We start from the raw sequence: 20,583 nt of genomic DNA on the forward strand, positions 1-20,583 counted from the left end.
AAAATTAGTGTCTGACATCGACTTAGCAAGTTTTCACACCGAAGCTGCATTTTCTTTGAGAACCTCTGATTTTTCTCCGTTGGCCATCATTACCGTCTGTGTGAATCACGACTTGAAGGAACCTGGACTTACTCTGGGCTAACATCCTAAGGTTCCCCTCGATGTCACTAACTCTGGCCCCTGGAGAACACCTAACTGTAGCCGCTGGGAGCTCCACGTGTCTAACTGTAGAAGAGCCAATGACCAGAGTTGAGGATTCAGCGGTAATGTCGTTGAACCTATTACGCACTGGGTTATGTGGTCACCTGCAAAAAATGACTGGCACTCAATGTGTGAGAAATGGAGCGCTGTCTTCAGTGAAGGTTTTGAGGAGTTTGAAAGAACATTTGCTTCACTTCTGACTGCAGAGGTGAAGTGTAGATACCTGCGTCTTTGAAGAAACTGGAACTTGGCGGTGCCAGATAAAGATGGAGCCGGCTATAATTCCAGGTTGTCCCCAAAGCTTAACAAAGTGTTACTGTGAGCATCACAACAAACGCACAACATGATCAGGCAGAGGAGGGGAAGAGCGTCTCCCGCAGCAACCAGAGCTTGGATATGGTTGCTACGGCAGTGTGAAGAAGTCCTCCTAGATGTAGACTCACCTGGGAGTTCTTGTTTGTATTTGTATACATCTGACACATATTGCTCAAAGCTGTTGTAGTTCCAATTTTCATTTGAAGGTTGAAGTCTTTATATTAAATTAAAGAGTGTTGATGGCCATCAGCACCTAGCTGCAGGTTACCCATCCATCCATTTTCTAAAACTTTGTAACCCCAGGAAGTTGCTGGAGCCTGTCCCAGCTGCTATTGGGCAAAGGAGAGGATACACTCTGGGTGTGTCGCCAATCCATTGTAGTGCAGGTTACCCCCCTAATAATCTAACAAGCTGGGTTAGAAATGCCCAATTTTTCTATAACCGATTTTATTTTTAACAGCCATTTATTTTTACAGAAATGTAGGAACTGATGCTGAAACAAAGTGAGGTGGAACAGTTTTAAGGGCAAGACATGAAAACTACACTAATTTATGTCATATCAAAAATGTGTGGATTTTGTATATGAAAACAGTAACTTGTTTATTGTTGATGGAAATACAGCCTGGAGTAGCTAAACCATTGAGTTGATCTGGCGTTTTTTATTCTTGTTATACTTCTTGGTTATACAAAACCAATAAGCCATTTTATTGTATTTTATTTTATTTCAGATCCAAAATGTCAACAAAAAAAGTAAGTTAGCCGCAAAAACAATTGGGCAAATAATGGCAAAAGAAAAAAGCTGAAATTTAAGGCTTTTACAGCGGCACAGTGGGATTTTGATCTGCTCTTCAAATGGTGAGGTTAATTTAATAACTTCTGAAAAAGGCCTCAGTATGGGGAAACAATGCTTGAAAAACAGAAAAGTTGAGTAATGAGTTAGGTCAATAAAAGGATTACAGCCTTAAAATAGTCTAGGATTTAAAAAAAGATTTTAAAAATCCAAAACCATAAATTCTTTAATTTGCGTTGATGGAAGATAGAAGGCAAATGTGACAGACAACTTTAGAAAACCATTGAAGAAATGTGACCTTTTGGTGGAGGTCATTTGAAGTCCGTTTTTCCGCTTTATTCTGAGTATGAAACTAAATGGTGAAGTTATCAAATCTGACCAGCAAACAGAAAGAATTTGGAACCAAGCGTTCAGATCAGGAGAACTCTGCTCCTTTTAGGAAGGAGGTGGTCTGTTGCAAATTAACTCTGGTACAGGAGGGGTGCAGGAGAACGATGGAGGGGAAAAAATCAAAACAAGACTTTAGTTAATCGTGCCAAAAAAAAATCACAGCACATATTTAACACAAAGAAGCAGGAATCATGAAAATGGTCAAAAATGTTTTCATTTTATTTTCATTTTATTTTATTTTACCAGGAAATTCCATTGAGACTGCATCTCTTTTTCAAGGAAGACCTGGGCCAAAGGGCATCAATACAAAATAAATACAGTTAAAAAACAACTGAAATAAAATACATTACAAAATACAGATGCAATTAAAATTGAAATGAACAGTAGGGCAATGACTAATAGGGTTAATTAAAAAGTGGTACAGATAGGTCAAGGGTGACATGCATGTTTCTTTTAAAAGCTCAGGAATTTTTGCTTTAAAACAATTCAAGGGAATAAGGTCACTTAAATGCAGAGAATTTTGAATATTATTCCAGGAAAGCGGGGCAGCAATGGAAAAGGCTGTTTTTCCTAGTTCACTGAGGAATCTAGGGACATAAAGAAGCAATTTGAGTGAGGAACGAGAGTTATATATGTTGTTAACAGGAGAAAGAAGACGGCACAGATATTGAGGTAGTTTGCCGAGAATGGCCTTATAGGTGAATATTAGCCAGTGTTTCTGTCGCCTGACTTTGAGTGAAGACCAAGAGAGCAGAGAGTACAGTTCACAATGGTGGGTTCTGTATGCAGAGTTTGTGATAAAACGCAAGACACTGTGATAAACTGTGTCCAGACTACGGAGAGTTGACGAAGCAGCATTCATGTACAGAATGTCCCCGTAATCCAAAATTGGGAGGAAAGTGCTCTGAACAAGTCTTTTCCTCCCACCTGGGCTTAGACAAGATTTATTACTGTAGTAGAAACCCAGAAGTGCTTTTAGCTTTTTTAGAAGGTGGTTAGTGTGAGAGGTAAAAGACAATTTGTCAACAATCCACACACCCAGATATTTGTATGAGGACACTTTTTCAATTTTCACCCCTTCCAAAGTATGAATATCAGCCCTCAGTACATCATGTGAACGAGACCTGGAAAATATCATGAATTGTGTCTTTTTAGCATTTAAGGTCAACTGTAATTGATGAAGAGAATACTGAAGTTCATTGAAGGCTTCCTGGAGCTCGTTCACAGCAAGATGGACCGAAGAAGCAACTGTGTAAATGATGGTGTCATCTGCATAAAGATGGGATTTAACATTTGGCAAATGACTACCTAGGTCATTTATAAAGATGTTGAACAGGATAGGAGCTAAGATTGATCCCTGTGGGACTCCACTATTGATGTTCATAAAGTCTGATTTTACATCTTCAACAATCACACACTGTCTCTCACTCTGTGAGAGATAATTTCTAAACCACCCAATAGCAGAATCACCTATACCAATAAGATTTAGCTTTTGTAGTAGAAGCTGATGGTTTACAGAATCAAATGCTTCTTGTAGGTAACCATGATCAGGACCAGCCAGTTTTTCTTTTTAAAGCTTTTTTGTTGTCCTGCCCCACTGAGTTTTCTTTATTTATGCCCTGAAATGAGCATAAGTTAGACCAGTGGTCCCCAACCCCCCTGGCTGCAGACCGGTGGCGGTCCGTGGGACAGTTGGTACTGGGCCGACTTTTTTTTTGGTTTGGTCTGCTTTGGTTCTCTCTTGAGAGCCGTGTGTGAAAGCAAAATTCCCTGCCCATTCTAACAGAGTTACTGTCCCAGACATACAGTAACACACATTATCATTGTTGTACATTGATCATTTTAATTATGTATTGTAATGTTTGCAATAACAGTTTAACCATCATTGAGATGCAAATAGACCAATAACCCAAGAGTGTGATGAAAAAGTCAATCAAAGCTGAATTATTTTTAAGGCTATCTAAATTTAGAGTTGAAATGTTTGTGTTGCAGACGTGTGTGTGTGTTTGGGTAAAGCAGGTGTGTGAGTGCCCGGCGTGGGGTCTGAAGTGGCGTCCCTCCATTAACACGGACTGAGGTGTGCGTGAGCGATAACAGTCCGCTCTCACACTCTGGCACAATCACACAAACGCACAGTCCTCCATTGTTGTTTGCAGTTCATGAACTGCACACACACACTGAGTGGAGCCATCACACACACTTCAGAGCCCCCTCCACACTCACATGCCACCATGTTGACTCACTTACCATGAGATGGATGGATGGAAGTGCAGGAATGACACGCACGTCACATTCTCTCTGTGCGTTTGTGTGTCAGTCTAACTGGCATGGTGATGACTGGCTGTTCGCGAGTGATCACCGAGGTCTGGTGTGTGTGTGTGTGTGGGTGTGGGTGCGTGCACGTCTGCAATGACTTCATAGCGTTATCGGTGTGTGTTCCTCCACTCATCCTGGAGTTTCTGAAGTCACATCAGCACATCTGAGTGCTCTCAGCAACCCTGGCTGTTTCAATAATCTGCAGCAGTCTGGACTCACAGATTGAATCAGCATCGATCATTGTTACTGTAATGTTTGTATCTGTAGCATTATCAGACTCACGTTACATAACTGCGCTGCATGGCGTCCATCAGCTGCTATTCAAAGGTTTTATCTGCATTAACGTGGACTGCTGGTGCCGCCGTGTTTGGACCTGCACCTGCTTTGCATTTCATTATCACATTACACCTGCGTGACTCACATGCTGCTGTTGAACCAGCATGGCTGCGTGAGATGCCTCTGCAGCTGCTGGATGACAGAAAACCCATTTCTATTGGCATCAGATTCATATCTAATATTAGACAATTCCAGATCATTTGAACTTTTTATTCCCGCCCAAAATTCTTCTCCAAGTGGTTTTCAATTGTAACAGATGATTGTTGACTCAAGAAAAAGTCCATATTAGACAAACAGATGTATATGAAAAAGCAAGTGCTGTGTCATCTAGAGTAGGCTAAAAAAAAATTCATTTTAGTTAAATAAATAAGAATAATATAAACAGAAATTATAACATTTATAACAAATGTCCAACTGTGACAGCACAAAAATAACTGAAATAATAGTAATAAAACAAAAGACGAATGTTTAGCATTGATGGGGCTGCTGGTCATTTGGTAGAACAATTTAAAAAAGTAAATAAAAATGAACAGACAAACAAAAATAGTTTGTATAGTAAATTATGTCTTTAGTTGTTGTTCTTCCATTATTACGGAACTAAACAGCAGGAAACACAAGCTGGAAGAAAACCAGTGAACAAAGTTAAAGGCTAAATGATTAATTAACTACCGGTAATAAAAAGTTGGAAAGTCAATTAAACTGAAAATACTAAAAAAAAAAGAAACAAACATTGCTTGGCTAAAGGATAACAAGGTAGAACTAGGTGAATACAAAGGCTAACACAAAACACACGAAGCTAAGCTAAAATGTAGGCAGGAGGTCCTAATTATGAATAATCAAATAGAAAACAGAAAATATTTTCTATAAAAGATACTCGCAAAAATGTAAAATCACAAGTCTTTATGAATCCTCAGGAATGCATTGCATTATGGGTCATCAGCAGAGTTCTGCTGTGCAGCACACTTGAGTTATTGTAACGGTTTCAGTTTCTTTGTGTTTGGTTCTTTGATTTTCTGTGATGTTCTGAGTTGGATTTCCTGTTTTATTTTGTAGTATTTCCTGTTTTGTTGTTGTTTCAAGTTTTACCCTTCCCCATCAGTCCTGAGTGTTTCCACCTGTGTCTTGTTGCCTTGTATGTATTTAAGTCTTGTCTTTCCCTTCCTCCTGTGCTGGTTTAAAACGATATGACGTCATCGATTTTGCGAAGTGAAAATCTAAATGATAAGAGCGTTTTGCAACGATTATTTATGAAGATAAAAAAACGTTGATGGTTTATTTAAAAAAATACCTATAAATACCTTTTTTTTTTTTTTTACAAAAATTGTTCAAACGCAATGCATTGTGGTCTATATTCGCCAATCTAGTGAGAATCAATGCACACTGGTTTTTCGCAGAGACTTCTGGGAGATTTCTGGGGCACTCGATTTTTGAATTGTAGATTTAGACAGCACTAAAAAAATAGCAAACGCACTATATAGTGTACTGTATAGTGAGTAGGGAAGGAATTAGGACATATGTCCACACTGGATTCATAGATAATCGTCATAATATGCTCGTATTAATTAGATTTTTACTTTGTGAAATCGGTGACGCCATATTTCCCGTTTAAAAAGAAAGGTGATTGTGGTGTCTGAATTGGTTTTAAAATCCAGGGGACTAGATAGTCCGGCACTATATAGTTCTTTAGTAGTAATGGAGTATGTAGGAAATACAAACACAGCCAAAGAGTCAATGCCTGTCCTTTGTCCTTAAATGATTCCGCTAGCAGTAAGCTTCAATCTAAAACAGCTGTAGCGTCAAAAGAATATGTTATACTTACCAGTACATCCAAATAATACCACTCGCTCTTGTTTACATTCACTCACATCAAAATGTTTAAAAAAACATTGGGCTTTTTTTGTGTTAATATTTCACTTAAACTGAGGTTTCAGCATCAATTCCACTCTTGATTTTAAATACTTAAGATAATCCCCATCAGAACCTTTTTTGATAAAGTTTAGATTGATGTGTAGATAAAATTACTTTTTACTTTTAGGATTTTTTTCATGTAACTTTTTCATCAGAGCTTAGATGTACCTGCTGTTTTAATGCTTTAGAACAAAAATGTTGCCTTGAAAAAAAATGTGTTTTACTATAAAACCCCTAAGTGTTCACTATTTTATGCTTAGTAGGTAAAGGACAGTAATAACATTTCTTTTTGTGACGTTCTACATCCTGTAGAAAATACTAACAGACCAAACCCTTGCAGCATCATGTGAAGCTCATGTAAGCGTTTGGCTTTTTTACCTGCGGGTTTAGTGATGAACCATCAGCAGCTCACTCTGGTGTAGTAGCAGACCTTGACTGTAGGCTACTTTATGATTCAGAGGGAGAAACGCAGCCTAATTGCCTGCGGGGGTGGAGTCAATGTGATGGACTGCAGAGTTGCGGGTTTAAAACCCCAGATGTTTGCTCAGCAGCATCCTTCTGTAATGAAGCTCCTCAGTGAGGCAGAGTCTTGTTGGTGACACTTTGAGTTCCTGAACGGTTCCTGCCCTGCTCTTCCTCTCATTCTATCTTCAGGTGGATGAGGGTCTGGATGCTGACAGAGAGGATCAATCTGGCCCATAATCTACAGGCTTCCCTTTTGCATTTGCCGGGATTAGAGAAACATCATCTTAAATGCATTGAAGGCGAGCTGACCTGTTGAAGCTTCAGTCGATGATTGTCTTCAGAAGAATGCAGGACTAGTTCGGGTCCCTGCTTGTTTTTAGCCTGTTGAGCGTGGCCCTCTCTGCTGTCAGCTGCCCAGATGTGGCCATGTGGGCGGCGATGAATGGGATCAGATTTGAGCGGGGAATATCAGTCATGACAACACCTTCCTCATGTTTTCAGCTCTGTCCGTGCTGTGACGTGCGTGGGCGGGTTTTGGCAGCGTAGTGGTGCTAACGTTGATGAGGAAACACAGGCTTGGCGTTTTTGTTTGGGACGAGCAGGGACGTACAGATCCATGTCTGAAGTTCCGCGGCTTTCAAAATGCCACCTACACCCACGTTCTGCTCACAGAGCTGTTAGATTCCTCACATTGCAGGTGTCAGAGAAACTGTAGTAGCAGTTGTGTAATCACCCAACTGGCTTCTTTAAAATCTTGAAGTGTTTCACCACTGATTCTGTAATAACGTTTTCATGATTTTCTGTGCTGCAGGAAGTGTCCAGACGGGTTTGAATGTCTTAAAGCAGGAAGAAACCCAAACTACGGTTACACCAGCTTTGACACGTTTGGCTGGGCCTTCCTGTCCCTGTTCCGTCTGATGACTCAGGACTACTGGGAGAACCTTTACCACCAGGTACCCTCAAGGATTATGTCACATATGGGATGTTCCAGGCAGATAATGTACAAAATGTTGCTAGCAGACAGGTTTTGGTGTTCAGTAACATCAGTGATGCCTTTTACAATACTGTAGGGTTGTGCATCAATCAAGGCCAAACCTGCAGTTTCATGTACTTCAAAAACAGTCATAAACTTTAGCCCAACTGAGCATTCAATCCTTATAATAACCGGAGCATATCTGAATGTCATTCTGGCGGTTTAGAGAATGACTGATAGAGGGCTCGTACAAAGTCAAGTCAATCTCCATTCAATGTCAAATGGACCAAATCCTTACCGGTATTAATACCTAGAGCCGGCCTCTGCAGCATATCTGCGTTTCGCCCACGAAACAACATCTGAACTTTTGCAAAGATGGATGTGCATATTGGGCATATTAAATGAAAGTGTTTAGCCGATCACTGCGAGCTCCACGAAGAAAGTGGGTGTGTGTTAGTATAGGGGCAGAGCTAGTAGCACAGACTCTTCGTGGAAGGGGCGGTTCCTCACATTGTGACTTCATAATGTGAGGACCCATTCATTTTCGTGGATTGGGAGGGGCTGGTGCTAACAGCGCAGGTTTTTAGAGGAATACTCAGAAATGGGTGAAAGGATCAAAATACCACTATTGGGTTGTTTTTTTGAGGAAAGAACATTATAATACACTTTTAAAGCTCAAAAATCTGATTTTGCATTATAAAAACCCTTTAACCCCCATTGTTGCTGCTCAGAGTTCAAAGGTTGATGTATGGTGAATCAAAACAGAAGAAAGCTGCACATGCTACAACCATCTTCTTCATTCATCCATTCTGTCCCTACAGACCCTGCGCTCCGCCGGCAAGACATACATGGTGTTCTTTGTCGTGGTCATCTTCCTTGGCTCCTTCTACCTGATCAACCTCATCCTGGCTGTGGTCGCCATGGCGTACGAGGAGCAGAACCAGGCAACCATTGCTGAGGCCTGCCAGAAGGAGAAGGAGTTCCAGCTGGCCATGGAGATTCTCAAAAAAGAACAACAGGTAGATGGAGCAAACACCCTAGAAGCAACCATCTGAATGAACCCTCTGTATGGACAAGCTTCAGGGGGATCTTCAGGACTGTCTCCAGGATCAGAGGCACCATTTGAACCTTGTCTAACTATGGAGGCAGGCACGTGACGTGCACTCAAAGGGCCCTAGGGGTTCTTGGGCACCTGCCCTTTTTGTCTCGTATTGAAAAGTGCCCTAGTGTTGTCTGGTCTTTTTTGTATCAACTCTAATAAATTTCTGTTAGAGATACACGAAATAAATGTTTCCACAAACCCCCCCGAACCCATTTTCTTGTAATCCGGGAGTTCAGCGTAGAACTAAAGAGACGTGACAGAGAAGCAGCTTGAATCTGAGAATTCTGGTCTAACTAGTTGCTGTTCACTGATTTAATGAGCTTAGGTATGGTTCATATTCCAGGAAATCGCTCTATATTAGTCAAGGAGTCACTTTTTACTTTAGCCAGACGTCTGAGCGGTGCATCATTCCATGCAGGGACAGGAAGTTGGGTACTAAGTACAAAATGAACAGAGGAATTTTCAAAATAAATGAACAGTATTTATGGCGAGTTCATAGCTTCCTCACTAAATGTCTAACACTAAATGAATCTATTTAACCAGCGGCACAACTACCTAATTTCTTATGGGTACGGGGCCACATTAAACCCAAAATATTTTCTGATTAGAATTGCCTTCTTCAAACTCTGTATCATTCAGGTTCCCCATCTTTTTGTATCAAAATCGTTCCAGTCACAACAAAAGTCTGTATTTGGAGGATAAGATGCAGAAAAGAATTTAGCTGGGAATCCCAACATAGAGTCTCATTGGGTACAGCTGTCAGGAACAAGAGGTATAGGAGCCAAAATGCAGGAAACTGGGCTTGGCGGCAGAAACGTAAACATTTAATAAATGAACCTAAACAAGAGAAAAACTGTGGAGAAACCAAAAGCAGAAACAGCAGATGACCTGACAGTGTAGAACTGAAAAGCAGACACTTCTACTGACTGTAAACAAGGAACAGAAATGAAGACAACTGTGGATGAATAACATGGACCTGGAGTGGCTGACAGAGGACAGAACACGACCAAAAACTCTACTGAACAACTGAACTTAACAGTAGAATCCTCACAGAAACACCATGACAACATTCAATATTATTCATATGTTCAGCATTCTGGGGATAAATGTTGTAGGAAGTCTGTTTAAAATATCTGGATTAAACATGATTCATGTTGATCACGCCTGCAGCACATTATGCTTCCAGTGTTTTATTGCTTTGATGTCTTCCAAGCATATGATAAAGGCAATGAACACATGTTGACAATACTTTATTTATATGAAGAAATGACAATTGTATCACTTTCACCGAAAGTAGCGGAGTATTTATCTATTAGTAGTTTATTTTAAAACTTTTCTTGGTGTCCATATGTTTGAAGGACACCGTATCTCTTGGTGTCACTGCTTCAGACATTAAGTCGAGAGGTACAAGAGGTAGATATGATTCAGAGCTAGCTTTTCGAGCAGATACTTGGATGCAATTTGGAAATAAGACTCAATTTGATACTCAAAGAACTTCACATTTTTTTCTGCAGCTTGCAGCCTTAATCATCCTTAGACTGCTGAGCACACCGCCTCCCATCACAAATGATTCCCTCTTATCAGGCAGGAAGAGCAGGCCCTGTTGGAATTATCTGATGGTGCTGACAGAAGATCACATTTCTTTCTGTAGATTGCTGTTCAGAAAACAGTTGAATCTGACGCTCGGACGTCTCTCGATGCCTCACCCTTTGGCCCACCACTGGACAGCTTGGAAGAGCGAAGGCGGAGCCAAGCGCTGATGGGTGTTGCTGACTCAGATGCAAACTTATCAGATGAAAAGCTTCTGCAGGTGGACATTACAGATGGGGGGAAGGTAAGGACAAACATATTCAAATAGGTCTTTAGTCTAAAAAAATGTGATTGCAAAAGAAAATCCATAATCTCCTCCCTCTCTCCATATCCAGTCCCTCCATCCCTTCCTCGCCCGCTCCTTCTCCACCAGGACTCGGAGAGGAAGTCAGGTCTCCTCCATTTTTAACTTTCGCCTGAGGAGCCGCGGGTCTGAAGGAGAGATGGCCGACGATGAGTACAGTGTCCCGGGGGATGTGGAAGGAGTCAGGAGTCGCACATACAGTGGAGGAACCTTCAGTGGCATTCTGCCCCAGCCGTGGTCCAAACGACGACTAAGCACCTTCAGCACAGCCAGCAAGAACTCGCAGGTGAGCGGTTTGTGAACTTCATGAAATCACTGATGAAGCCAGTTGATTAGCGAGAAAACGTCTCCACTAAAAAGATTTCAGGTCCAGTTGCTATGACCCAACTTCAAGACAGCAACACCTGGATGAATGAGAACCTACACCGTCAAATACATCAGTAAAAGAAAATTTTACTTGAAAGCAACTTGAACAAAATAAAATAGCATTCAAAATATAGAAAATATAAAATATTTTATATAGACTTTTGTTTTTATTAGATTAAAATTATTCAAAGAAATTCATCTGTATGATTAAAAATGTTTAAAATGTAGCAGTCAGATAATAAATGAGCTATAAACTGATAAGACAGCTGCAGTCAAAAACAGAAATCCAGACTATTATCGAAAGTATTCACTATGTAGCTAAAATGTATGTTCTATCAGAAATAAAGTGCAAGATGTAAAAAAATACTGTAAATAACAAAATACTAGCTATTGTAAAAAAATGTAAACCTAAAAATGCTGACCTTAATTCTAAAATAGTTAATTAAAGAAATAAATGTCACTGATTATACCGCAGAAATGCCAAAATAACAATTTCAGTTTAGATTTGCTGGAAAAATGTGAAAAACATTAATACTGACAAATTTTCAAAAGTCAATACCCATTTATAAGAATGGTAAATTAGGTAAAGTTGAAATCCCATTAGTTGTCATGCACCAAAGTGGATAATCATAGTTAAAAGACCAATGGGAATGCTTTGACAATAGATCAAAAGATGATTGGAGTGGAACTTTAAGAAGCTGCAGGAGAAGTACATGTAGATATGCCAGGTGCAAGATTTGATGAGCATCTATAAAATGGTTGCAGAAAAACTTTAGTCTAAGCTAACAGCTTTAAGATGTCACAGTTCCTGAATCTGATGAGTCATTCCGCTTGCTTGGTTTAAACTGAAAGCTACAGTAGAACATGAATGTGGTGATTGCTGTGCAGTAACATTTGGACTGCTTGGTTTCCGTCTTGCACCCTTTTCCCAGGTGGCAACACGCCGTGATGCAGATTTGAGGTTTCAGATGCTTTCGTTTTCTCGTTCAGTGGACTAACATGGTGTTTGGACCACAGCTGAGGCTCAGCTGCTCCGCTGTGGTGGCCACAAGTGTTTTTGCGAAACTTGAGCAACGGGCACTGACCGTGAAAAGCACAACTGTGGCTTGACAATTTATTTTATGACTTCCAAATGTGAGACACTGATAGAGTATCACATACCTGTGAATTTTCGTGCCTGTTGGTCCCCAAAGGGTCATCTTTAAAGCGCCTCAGCAAAGTCATGCCCGGAATGTGAGACCCTCTAATCACTAATGTAACTCTGACAGCTGTGTGGGCTCTGAACGCGACATTACAGGTTTTAAGGAGGAGGTTTTAGTCACTGGAGGCTTTTTCAGCAACTGAAGGAATTTCTTTCTTTAATGTAAGTCTGTGTTTTAGTGTTTAGGGTGACTTTTGTCCGAAGAATTTTTGAATTTGTAATAAAATTGTGCTTTTGGAAATATTTGTGCTCTAAACCCAAAATGATTGTTCAGAAGGTGACTAAGGGTGTTTTCAGATAGGACACATTTGGTTTGCTTAAAGTGAACCAGAGTTTGTTTCTCCCAATAATCTGCAACAAATATTCATATTAAATGCAACCAAGCGGACCCTGGTCCGGGACCAAGAACCAGTCTTGGACCCATCTTTCCAGGTGGCCTTGGTTCATTTTCAATCAGTCTGAGCTGTGGTGCGCTCAGAGATTCCTCAGTCTAAATACATTCCATCCTAGGAGCAGAACAACTGGACCAGAACGGCCACTGTAGCCGGGCATAATGTGAAGGAAAGAAGCAACAGATAAGCCGCTGACTAATGTAAAGCAACGAATGTCGTGTTATTAAATGACGATGGTGACTGTTGTGACGATGAGAAACAGCAACTCATTGAAATGTGGTCAGATGACTGCATGCTCATTAAAACTACTTTTACACATACACATTGCTTCTCACCGTTTTCCTGACAATCTTCATGTCATAAACACTCATCAGTGTACTGTCATAGCCGCCACCTTCTCAGCAACCGCCTTGCAGCATGCTGCCACCGTACCGAAGTAAAAAGTGCATTAAGATTGGTCAACGGAATATTGCTTGAGTTAGTGAATCATTCCGGCAAGGACTTCCATATTTTCTGCCTCTAGTTCAGAGTTTTAAACCAGAGTGCTTGGTTTATAGGTTGATTGATGACTCTAAATTGTCCCTAGGTGTGTGATTGTGTGGCCCTTTGTCCAGGGTGTACCCCACCTTCGGCCCACAGTAGCCAGGTTAGGCTCTAGCAGCCCTGTGACCCTGAAAGGGATTACATGGGTTTAGAAAATGGATGGATTTCCACTTTATCATATCTCTAAGAAAATATTAAGAGTCTTAATTCAAAGTTTTTTTTTTATATCAGTTTGTAAAATCAAGCTTTTATTTTCCTCTAAGAAAAATGAATTCAAAGAAACCTTCTTGAGACTACGCAGTGGTGTTGTGGTTAGCACGCTGGTCTCACAGTGAGACGGTGTTTGTTCAAATCCTGGCTATGTTCTTTCTGTTGGGAGTTTGCATTTCCTTGCATGCGTAATTTGTGTGTTAATTGATGTGTCATAGTGTGTGTGTTTGCTCTGAAGTGCTCAGGGTGAACCCCGCCTTTACCTGAAATTTTCTGGATCGGCGCCAGCACCCCCATGACCCTGAATGTTGGGGTGAACGCAGCATTAAAGCTGCTGTAAAGAATGACTTCAAAGATCTGACTAAACTTTGAGCAGAACCAGAATCCAGCAGCTCTTTGGATCGCTACTAAAGCGTGTTGTGTGCTTCTGTTTTGTTTTTAGGTGTTTTATCCAACTCTCAACATCAACGGGAAGTTGTTTGTTGCTGTGGATCAGAATGGGGTTTCTCCAGCGCCACTGCAGGGGCAGCTGCCCGCCTGCACCATGGAGAAGGTCAAGGAGGAGAGTGTGAGTCCGGTGTGTGTCTGTGTGTGTTAGTGTGTGTGCACTGCAGTGGAAACAATGGTGGAGCCTGCAGCCATCCAACACTCAAGCATGTGAATTATGAATCAGCGCTATGCATAACTGCGCTCTGATATCATGGCTAAAGACACTCATATGCACACATAACAGTGTCCCAGGAAACAATGCCACGTGCGCAAACGTGCGCATGCGTTTCCCTGTGCTGTGGAATCAGAACCCTGAAGCCTCAGACTCTAAGCCAACACAGACCCGCATTGAGGCGCCCTTCCTCACAACAACACCGGCTCTGTCAACACAGCAGCAGATCACCTGATTAATTAGGAGTTCATTCATTTATACAGGGAAAATGCCAAATCTAGGCAAAACGGTGGAGGAGTATGGCCATCGCACACTGAAGCAGAATGACAAGCGAGCCTTCAAACTCGCCGCTATTCAGCATGAAGGACTTCAGAGGAAGAACGTAACCATCTGATGGGCATTTGTCCTGATGTTGTCCTGGTGACACAACCAGTAAAGTCTTTTGGCTATGTTCACACTGCAGGGCTTAATGCACAATTCCGATTTTTTGAAAAAATCCGATATTTTTGCAAGTCCGTTCACATTTCCAATTAAATGCGAACTTTTGTGATCTCCTGTGTGACCGTGAAATGACCCAGAAGTGACCCGCATGTGCAGAAGAGTATTCAACGGTGAACGACGTGACTCGTTGTCTGTGGAAGTAGCTAACATTAATAATGGATGTTAACAACAGTGTTGTCAACAGCGGAGCTCTTCTCGCATTATTACATTTATTTTCACAAAGGAGCCAGCACAATTACAATCTTCTCATTTAAAGAAGGCATTGGAGCCGGGATCGTCTGGACCCACTGTTGTGGAATGGAATTGTGTATGTGCTGAGGCCGTGCGTGCGTGTGTAAGAGAGAGGAGAGAGCGCGTGCAGCGTTAGAGAATGAGGGGGGCAGTGGGGGCGCGTTCATGTCGTGTGTTACGGAGGAAGGAGAACAGTAATAAAAGAAGGCTCCCCCCAGAATAAATGATATTGACTCTTGATAAACCCGCTCTGGAGAATCTGAGGGTCCGAACGGGGATGTGAACCATGAAGGAGGATCCGCCTTTCCGACTCGTGCTTCTGGCCACGGTCGGAAAGGAAAAAAAGTCATTGCGGGAAAGGTTCAACACCACGCTCGGCCATTAAGCTGGAAATTTAAAAAAAAACGCCCGGTTGGGATAAGAGCCCTCGAGTTTGGCCTGAATAGAGCTGTCACCCCAAATATGAATCCAATCGGTGACCTCGCTTCCCTTCCACTGACTGGTCTCAGCAGCATCGTCCACCGTGGTTGATGTTTATGTTCTTGTTTCTGCCTACTTCATTGCAGAATTATGAAGTTTGGAGCGTCAATGACGTACGGGTCGGATACATGTGGCCTGGCCGGTCAGACGGCGGTTGCATTTGAAAAGATTGGATATGTATTGGATTCAGGACCACATACCCAAGTGGCCTGGGTCGCATTTGAAAAGATCGGATCTGTGTCGTTCAGACTGTCATGAAAAGATCAGATTCAGGTTGCATAGGGGCAAAAAAATCGGAATTGGCTCGTTTCAGCCTGCAGTGTGAACGTAGCCTTTGTTCTCCACTCAAGTCTTTCCTCATCAAGGAATGATGTTAACCACAAGTAAAGGCAGAGCAGGCCAGATCCAGCTGATGACGAGTACATTATTATTATAATTATGCAGCTTTTAGATGCTTTTAGCCAAAGTGATTCAGGGTTTGTTGGATTTAATAGCAGCGGGGGGTGTGAGGGTCTTACCAAAGGACACTCCGGTTGGTCAGCCTGTGATTTGATCCTCTGACCAACCAATTAGTTGACAGTTGCATGTGAATTAGACTTTAGTGACGATGCTACAACAGACAGAGACATGAGAGGTAATCACAGACACAGAATCTGAGTAGGAAAATACTTCAAATCAAAGAAAAATGTTTGTTAAAAATCTGATGATAATAATAGTGTTAAGAAGGACCGTAAGGCAGAGGTCTCCTGCCTTTTTTAGATTGGATGAGGTTGAAGGTGGCATTACCTTTTTAGTTTTTCAAGTTAAAATGCTCCTATTAAATATATAGTTTAAAAAGTTTGAAGATTTCTGTTTATAGAGGATAAAGATTCAAAAAACAAAGTTGTTGATTTGTAGAAGTGGTTTCAGATTCATAAAAATTAAGTGAAGGCAATTTACTAGTGTCATTTTTTCATAAAATCGCATTTTAACATTTATAATCCTGGCAGAGTTTGTAAAAAGTGACACAACTGTCAGAAGTCAGAGCTCTGTCTCCTCCTCTGGTCACCAGTGGGAACTGTGTCCAGAGTTATAACCACACTACATCTCCCAGCAACCCCAGCGTACACTTCCTGGACACCATTGAATGACTTTTTCATTCAAGCAACCACAGCCTACGTAAGCACTGCACTGAGTGAAGCTCAGTGAGACGTATTCTTTGTGCCACTCTGCCTTCCTTACTGAGTGTTGATATTCTGTCTCCTGACCCTGTTTCTGACTCTGTTTGCCTGCTGCCTGCCACGACTCTCGCCTGGATCCTGAATACCGCGTCTCTCCTCTGATTATCTCTTGCCTGTTATTGACTCCTCCTTGCCTGACTCTGATTCAGCTTTGTGGACTTTCAGCTGAGCTAATAATCCTGCTGCATTTTGACCCAAGCGTCTGTTCTTGTGACGAATAACTAGTGTTTTCTATATTTAATGAAAAACATGAATTCACTGTGTCTGCAACTGTATTAGCAGCGTACGCGTAACATTAGAGAGTCGGTCGCTGCATGTTTGCCAAAGTGGGTTTGTTACGTGGGAACAACTGTCTAAATAAATCCGTCTTCTTAGGAAAATTCCTGCTTTTGTCTGTAAGTAGCAGAGATATTTTTCTTTGAAGTCTTAGGCTCTTCCTCCATTTCCTCAGCAGCTCTTGTCTGCCCAAAGAAAATTTCCAAAAACGTTTGTTTTTTGTTACTTTTGTTAACTCAGGACCTTTAATTTAAAGGTCGCAGCAACTGCTGTAAGAAGGAAGTAAATGTATTTGAGTCACGTGACAGCAGCGAACGACTTGACATGCGTCAAGAGTAAGTCGTGGATGGATGTGGTGGACAGAATCTGGTAGTTTTCCCCAAACTAAACCTTTTTCAGTATGAGAAAATAAACAAATGGACTGCAAACTAAATAAACATGCATCTAAAAAAAAATCCATAATTTTTCCACATTTTTTCAGCCTACTTAAGACCATTTTAGAGATGAAAAAAGTTATCATATGTTGTTATTTTTTGTCTGCTACCTGGTAGCAATTGATCCACAGACTGGGATCGCTCCATGGCCTGGGGCTTGGGAACCACTGGTGATAGGTTTTTCTTTCAGAAGCTATCCAAGACATAAAAGACGACGCTTTCTGCATAGAGAAGGTGTTTCGGGACTGAGCCCCCCATGTGGCTGTAATTGCTGTTATGCTTGGAGATAAAAAGTCGTGTCAGACACTTTTATCCAAAGAGACATTTACATTTGATCAATTTGAAGAAACTTGGGGATATGTGTCTTGGTTAAGGGAAAAATGACTGACAAAGCCTGGAACTCCTAACCAAATAATTACCTGAAAGTTTAACCTGGTGTGCTCGTCTAGCAGCAACAGGCTTTCGTAGGCTGTAACCTCTCAAAATGCAGCGTTGTTTAAGAAGCTGGAAAAACACCCCAGACTTTTTTGGCGCACTCAGCTTTGGAGCACTCATCCCCCGGATGAGCTGTGCCTGCAAAAACGTATGGACTCCCATCCTGCATTGTGCCCAGCGGACGTGATAATCACATCGCACTTGCAGTGCATGACTCACTGACAAAGCAGAGATGGAGAAAACCCCTCCGTTTGTTTATGTACGTTCACCTTTTGAGCTGGACTGGAGACAAGTTACATAACAAAGTCAACACAGTGTCTGGAACACAGGAGTTCAAGGCATTTTATGCCACTGAAGAAACAATCTGGTGTGTGTTTTTTAAACATAATTAAAATTCACCTTAACAGAGTCCAGAGCAGCTGTGAAGGCAGGGAGCCTTCTGCCAAAAGAGACCTGTTTATTTAAAACCCTTTTTATAGTTTCTACTTTTCCAATGAAGTGTATGGTGACGGTGGAACGTGGCAGTTTATGCTGGCAGGTATCTTGTCCCTCTTACCTGCTCTCAAGTTGCCCAGAAGATCTCTCTTATGCAACAAGGGAAAAGAGATGTGGTAACAGACCGCCTGCAGTGGTAGTCAAGGTTTTCAACCTTCAGCCTCCGTATGGTGCTCATCATGTATTTGGGTAGTTTTTACATTTTCCAAGAATTAAAAAAGTTCTCAAAGAGTGACTGTAGAGCAGCTGAATCACAGATAAGATGGGTGATTGACTTCTGTCTTTGGAATAGTTTGGTCATTTAGACCTACACTTGTCTATGTGGGTCTTTGGTTTTAGAAAACATGACTGTACTAAAGAAATACTGCTGACTAGCTCCGACATCGGTTGGATGGACAAATTGACTTTAATTAAAAATCTGTAGCAAACCAACACTTATAGATTTAGGGTGTATTCAAGCTGGACACATTTGGTTCACTTAAAGTGAACCAAAGTTTGTTTCCTCAGACAAACCGTAACAATTTTTCAGTCTGAATACACCCAAGCGGACTCTGGTCTGGGAACCGCTCTCTGACCCATCTTTTGAGGTGTTCTTGGTTCGTTTCCAATCGGACTGAGCTTCCATTCGCTCTGAGTTTCCTCAGACTGGGGTGCAACAACTGGACCAAAACGGGCACCGTACCCAACGAAAACAGAGTAGTAATGTAACAACGGTTGAGCCGTGGACAAATCTGTCCAAATATAAATCAGAACAACTCAATCTAAATGTGGTTGGATGAATGCAGACTCTTTTAGCATGACACACATTCTTCTCCCTGTTTTCCAGGCAATCTATGTCATAAACACTCATCGGTGTACCTTCTTAGCTGTCTTTGTGTCAGTAACTGCCCTGCATCATGATTCCACCGGACCAAAAAAACCAAGTGTTGAGCCTGACGTTTATTACAGACATCCAAAACTTGTGAGCGAAATACAAAGTTTGAATAATCTAATAGTTGTTTGCTCTGTCCTCGTAACTCATAACCAATAAGATAAGATGAGATAAAATATGCCGTTATTGTCACTGTCCACTTGGACCATGAAATTGAAGTGAGTGAAGAGATCTTTAGTCACATGTTTTTTTTTACAGGCTTTAGTCTGGAACAGGTTTAGGACTCAATCAGAACCAAATTAAGTGGACTGGGTCTAGACCAACAGACGTTTCCAGTCTGATAGCACCCTTAGTTTAGAATATTGTCTAAATAAAATGTGCTATCAGTGATAATGCTTTATAAAAACAATTCCCCCCCCAGATATTGCATTATGAAGTTATCAAAGGGTAAATGGGGTACACTCCTCAAAGGCCTAAAGTGCTTTACAGTCACAGTCCCATTCTCCCATTCACACATGGATGCTGAACACTGGTGCTAACCTTCCACCAGGAGCAATGTAGGGTTCAGTGTCTTGCCCAAGGACACATGGGGGGAATCAAACCTGCTGGACAGAGGTCGACTGCGCTACCGCTGCACCACGGCCGCGGGTGAAGATTACCAGATATGGCCATTCTAGTCTGCCTTACATAACAAGCACCTACTGAAGAAATGTTGCTGCGACCTAACCACAAATGATCCTGAGATTTGGATTGCTGCTATTAGGTTGTGACTAATCCAAAAGACTGCAGGCTGGGCAAAATCTGACCCTTACCGACATTCACGAGAAATGAACAAACTTGTTTTTTTCTGATACTAAAGGAAGTTTTATTTTGGAAAAATACTGGATTCTGTTCTTCACATCTGTCTGTCTTGACGTGTCACATGACTTTAAGCAGCTACTCGGACCGCTAAATTAGTAATCCGAAGCTAAAAAGCCAATAAAAAAACGAACAACAAAACTGTATTTGGAAAGTTCCTTTAGGGAGAAAAGAGCCAGTGAAACCGAAAAAGAACATTTGACTTCAAATAAAAAAATAAAGCTGCTGTTTACAGAAAAAAATAGGAATTTTGCTTCAAATATGGATTTATTGAGCCACCTATCAGAAGCTACTCTGCATATATCACATTTGCAGATAGTGAAGTTGCAAAGACAGTGGATTTGTGTTATTATATTTAGAAAATACCAATATTACAACGGTTGTGTCATTTTATTTTGCTTTATTTATCCATCATTAAAAGTTAGACATGGTTAAAGTTAGCGTCAAGTTGTAAGCATCCACTTCTACGTAAAAGGGAACATTTTCATCCCAAAGTTTAAGTTTAAACCAGCGGCAAACATTTTACAGAAAATGTTCCTCTGGATGTCATTGTTATTTTTTTGTTAAAAAATAAACAACAAATCAGGATTTATGGAAAAACTAAATATGATGAATCTTTTTGCCCTGAAACTTAGACTGGTGTCAGTTCTCTGTGTTATAAAGACGTTCTAAAAAATAAAATCTAATTTTGCTTTAATTCAATTATTTACAAATCAGAA

At 41.1% G+C, this 20,583-nt stretch overlaps 1 protein-coding gene across 9 annotated transcripts in view; it reads left to right on the forward strand.

The window, feature by feature from the left end:
• Nucleotides 1-20,583, forward strand: part of LOC101167997 (sodium channel protein type 5 subunit alpha) — a 254,888-nt gene that overhangs the window by 114,814 nt on the left and 119,491 nt on the right. For 5 of the 9 annotated variants that reach the window (XM_078938898.1, XM_078938896.1, XM_078938901.1 and 2 more), the window contains exons 10-14: nucleotides 7,533-7,674; nucleotides 8,516-8,713; nucleotides 10,448-10,630; nucleotides 10,722-10,976; nucleotides 13,845-13,979. In XM_078938898.1, coding sequence (XP_078795024.1) covers nucleotides 7,533-7,674; nucleotides 8,516-8,713; nucleotides 10,448-10,630; nucleotides 10,722-10,976; nucleotides 13,845-13,979 — 913 coding nt within the window. The remainder of the gene's footprint in view (nucleotides 1-7,532; nucleotides 7,675-8,515; nucleotides 8,714-10,447; nucleotides 10,631-10,721; nucleotides 10,977-13,844; nucleotides 13,980-20,583) is intronic. The other 4 variants (XM_078938899.1, XM_078938903.1, XM_078938900.1 and 1 more) reach the window with 1 other exon arrangement.

The sequence above is a fragment of the Oryzias latipes genome, chromosome 20 (assembly GCF_053564925.1).
Source record: "Oryzias latipes strain Hd-rR chromosome 20, Olatipes_Hd-rR_3.1".
NCBI classification, from domain to species: Eukaryota; Metazoa; Chordata; class Actinopteri; order Beloniformes; family Adrianichthyidae; genus Oryzias; species Oryzias latipes.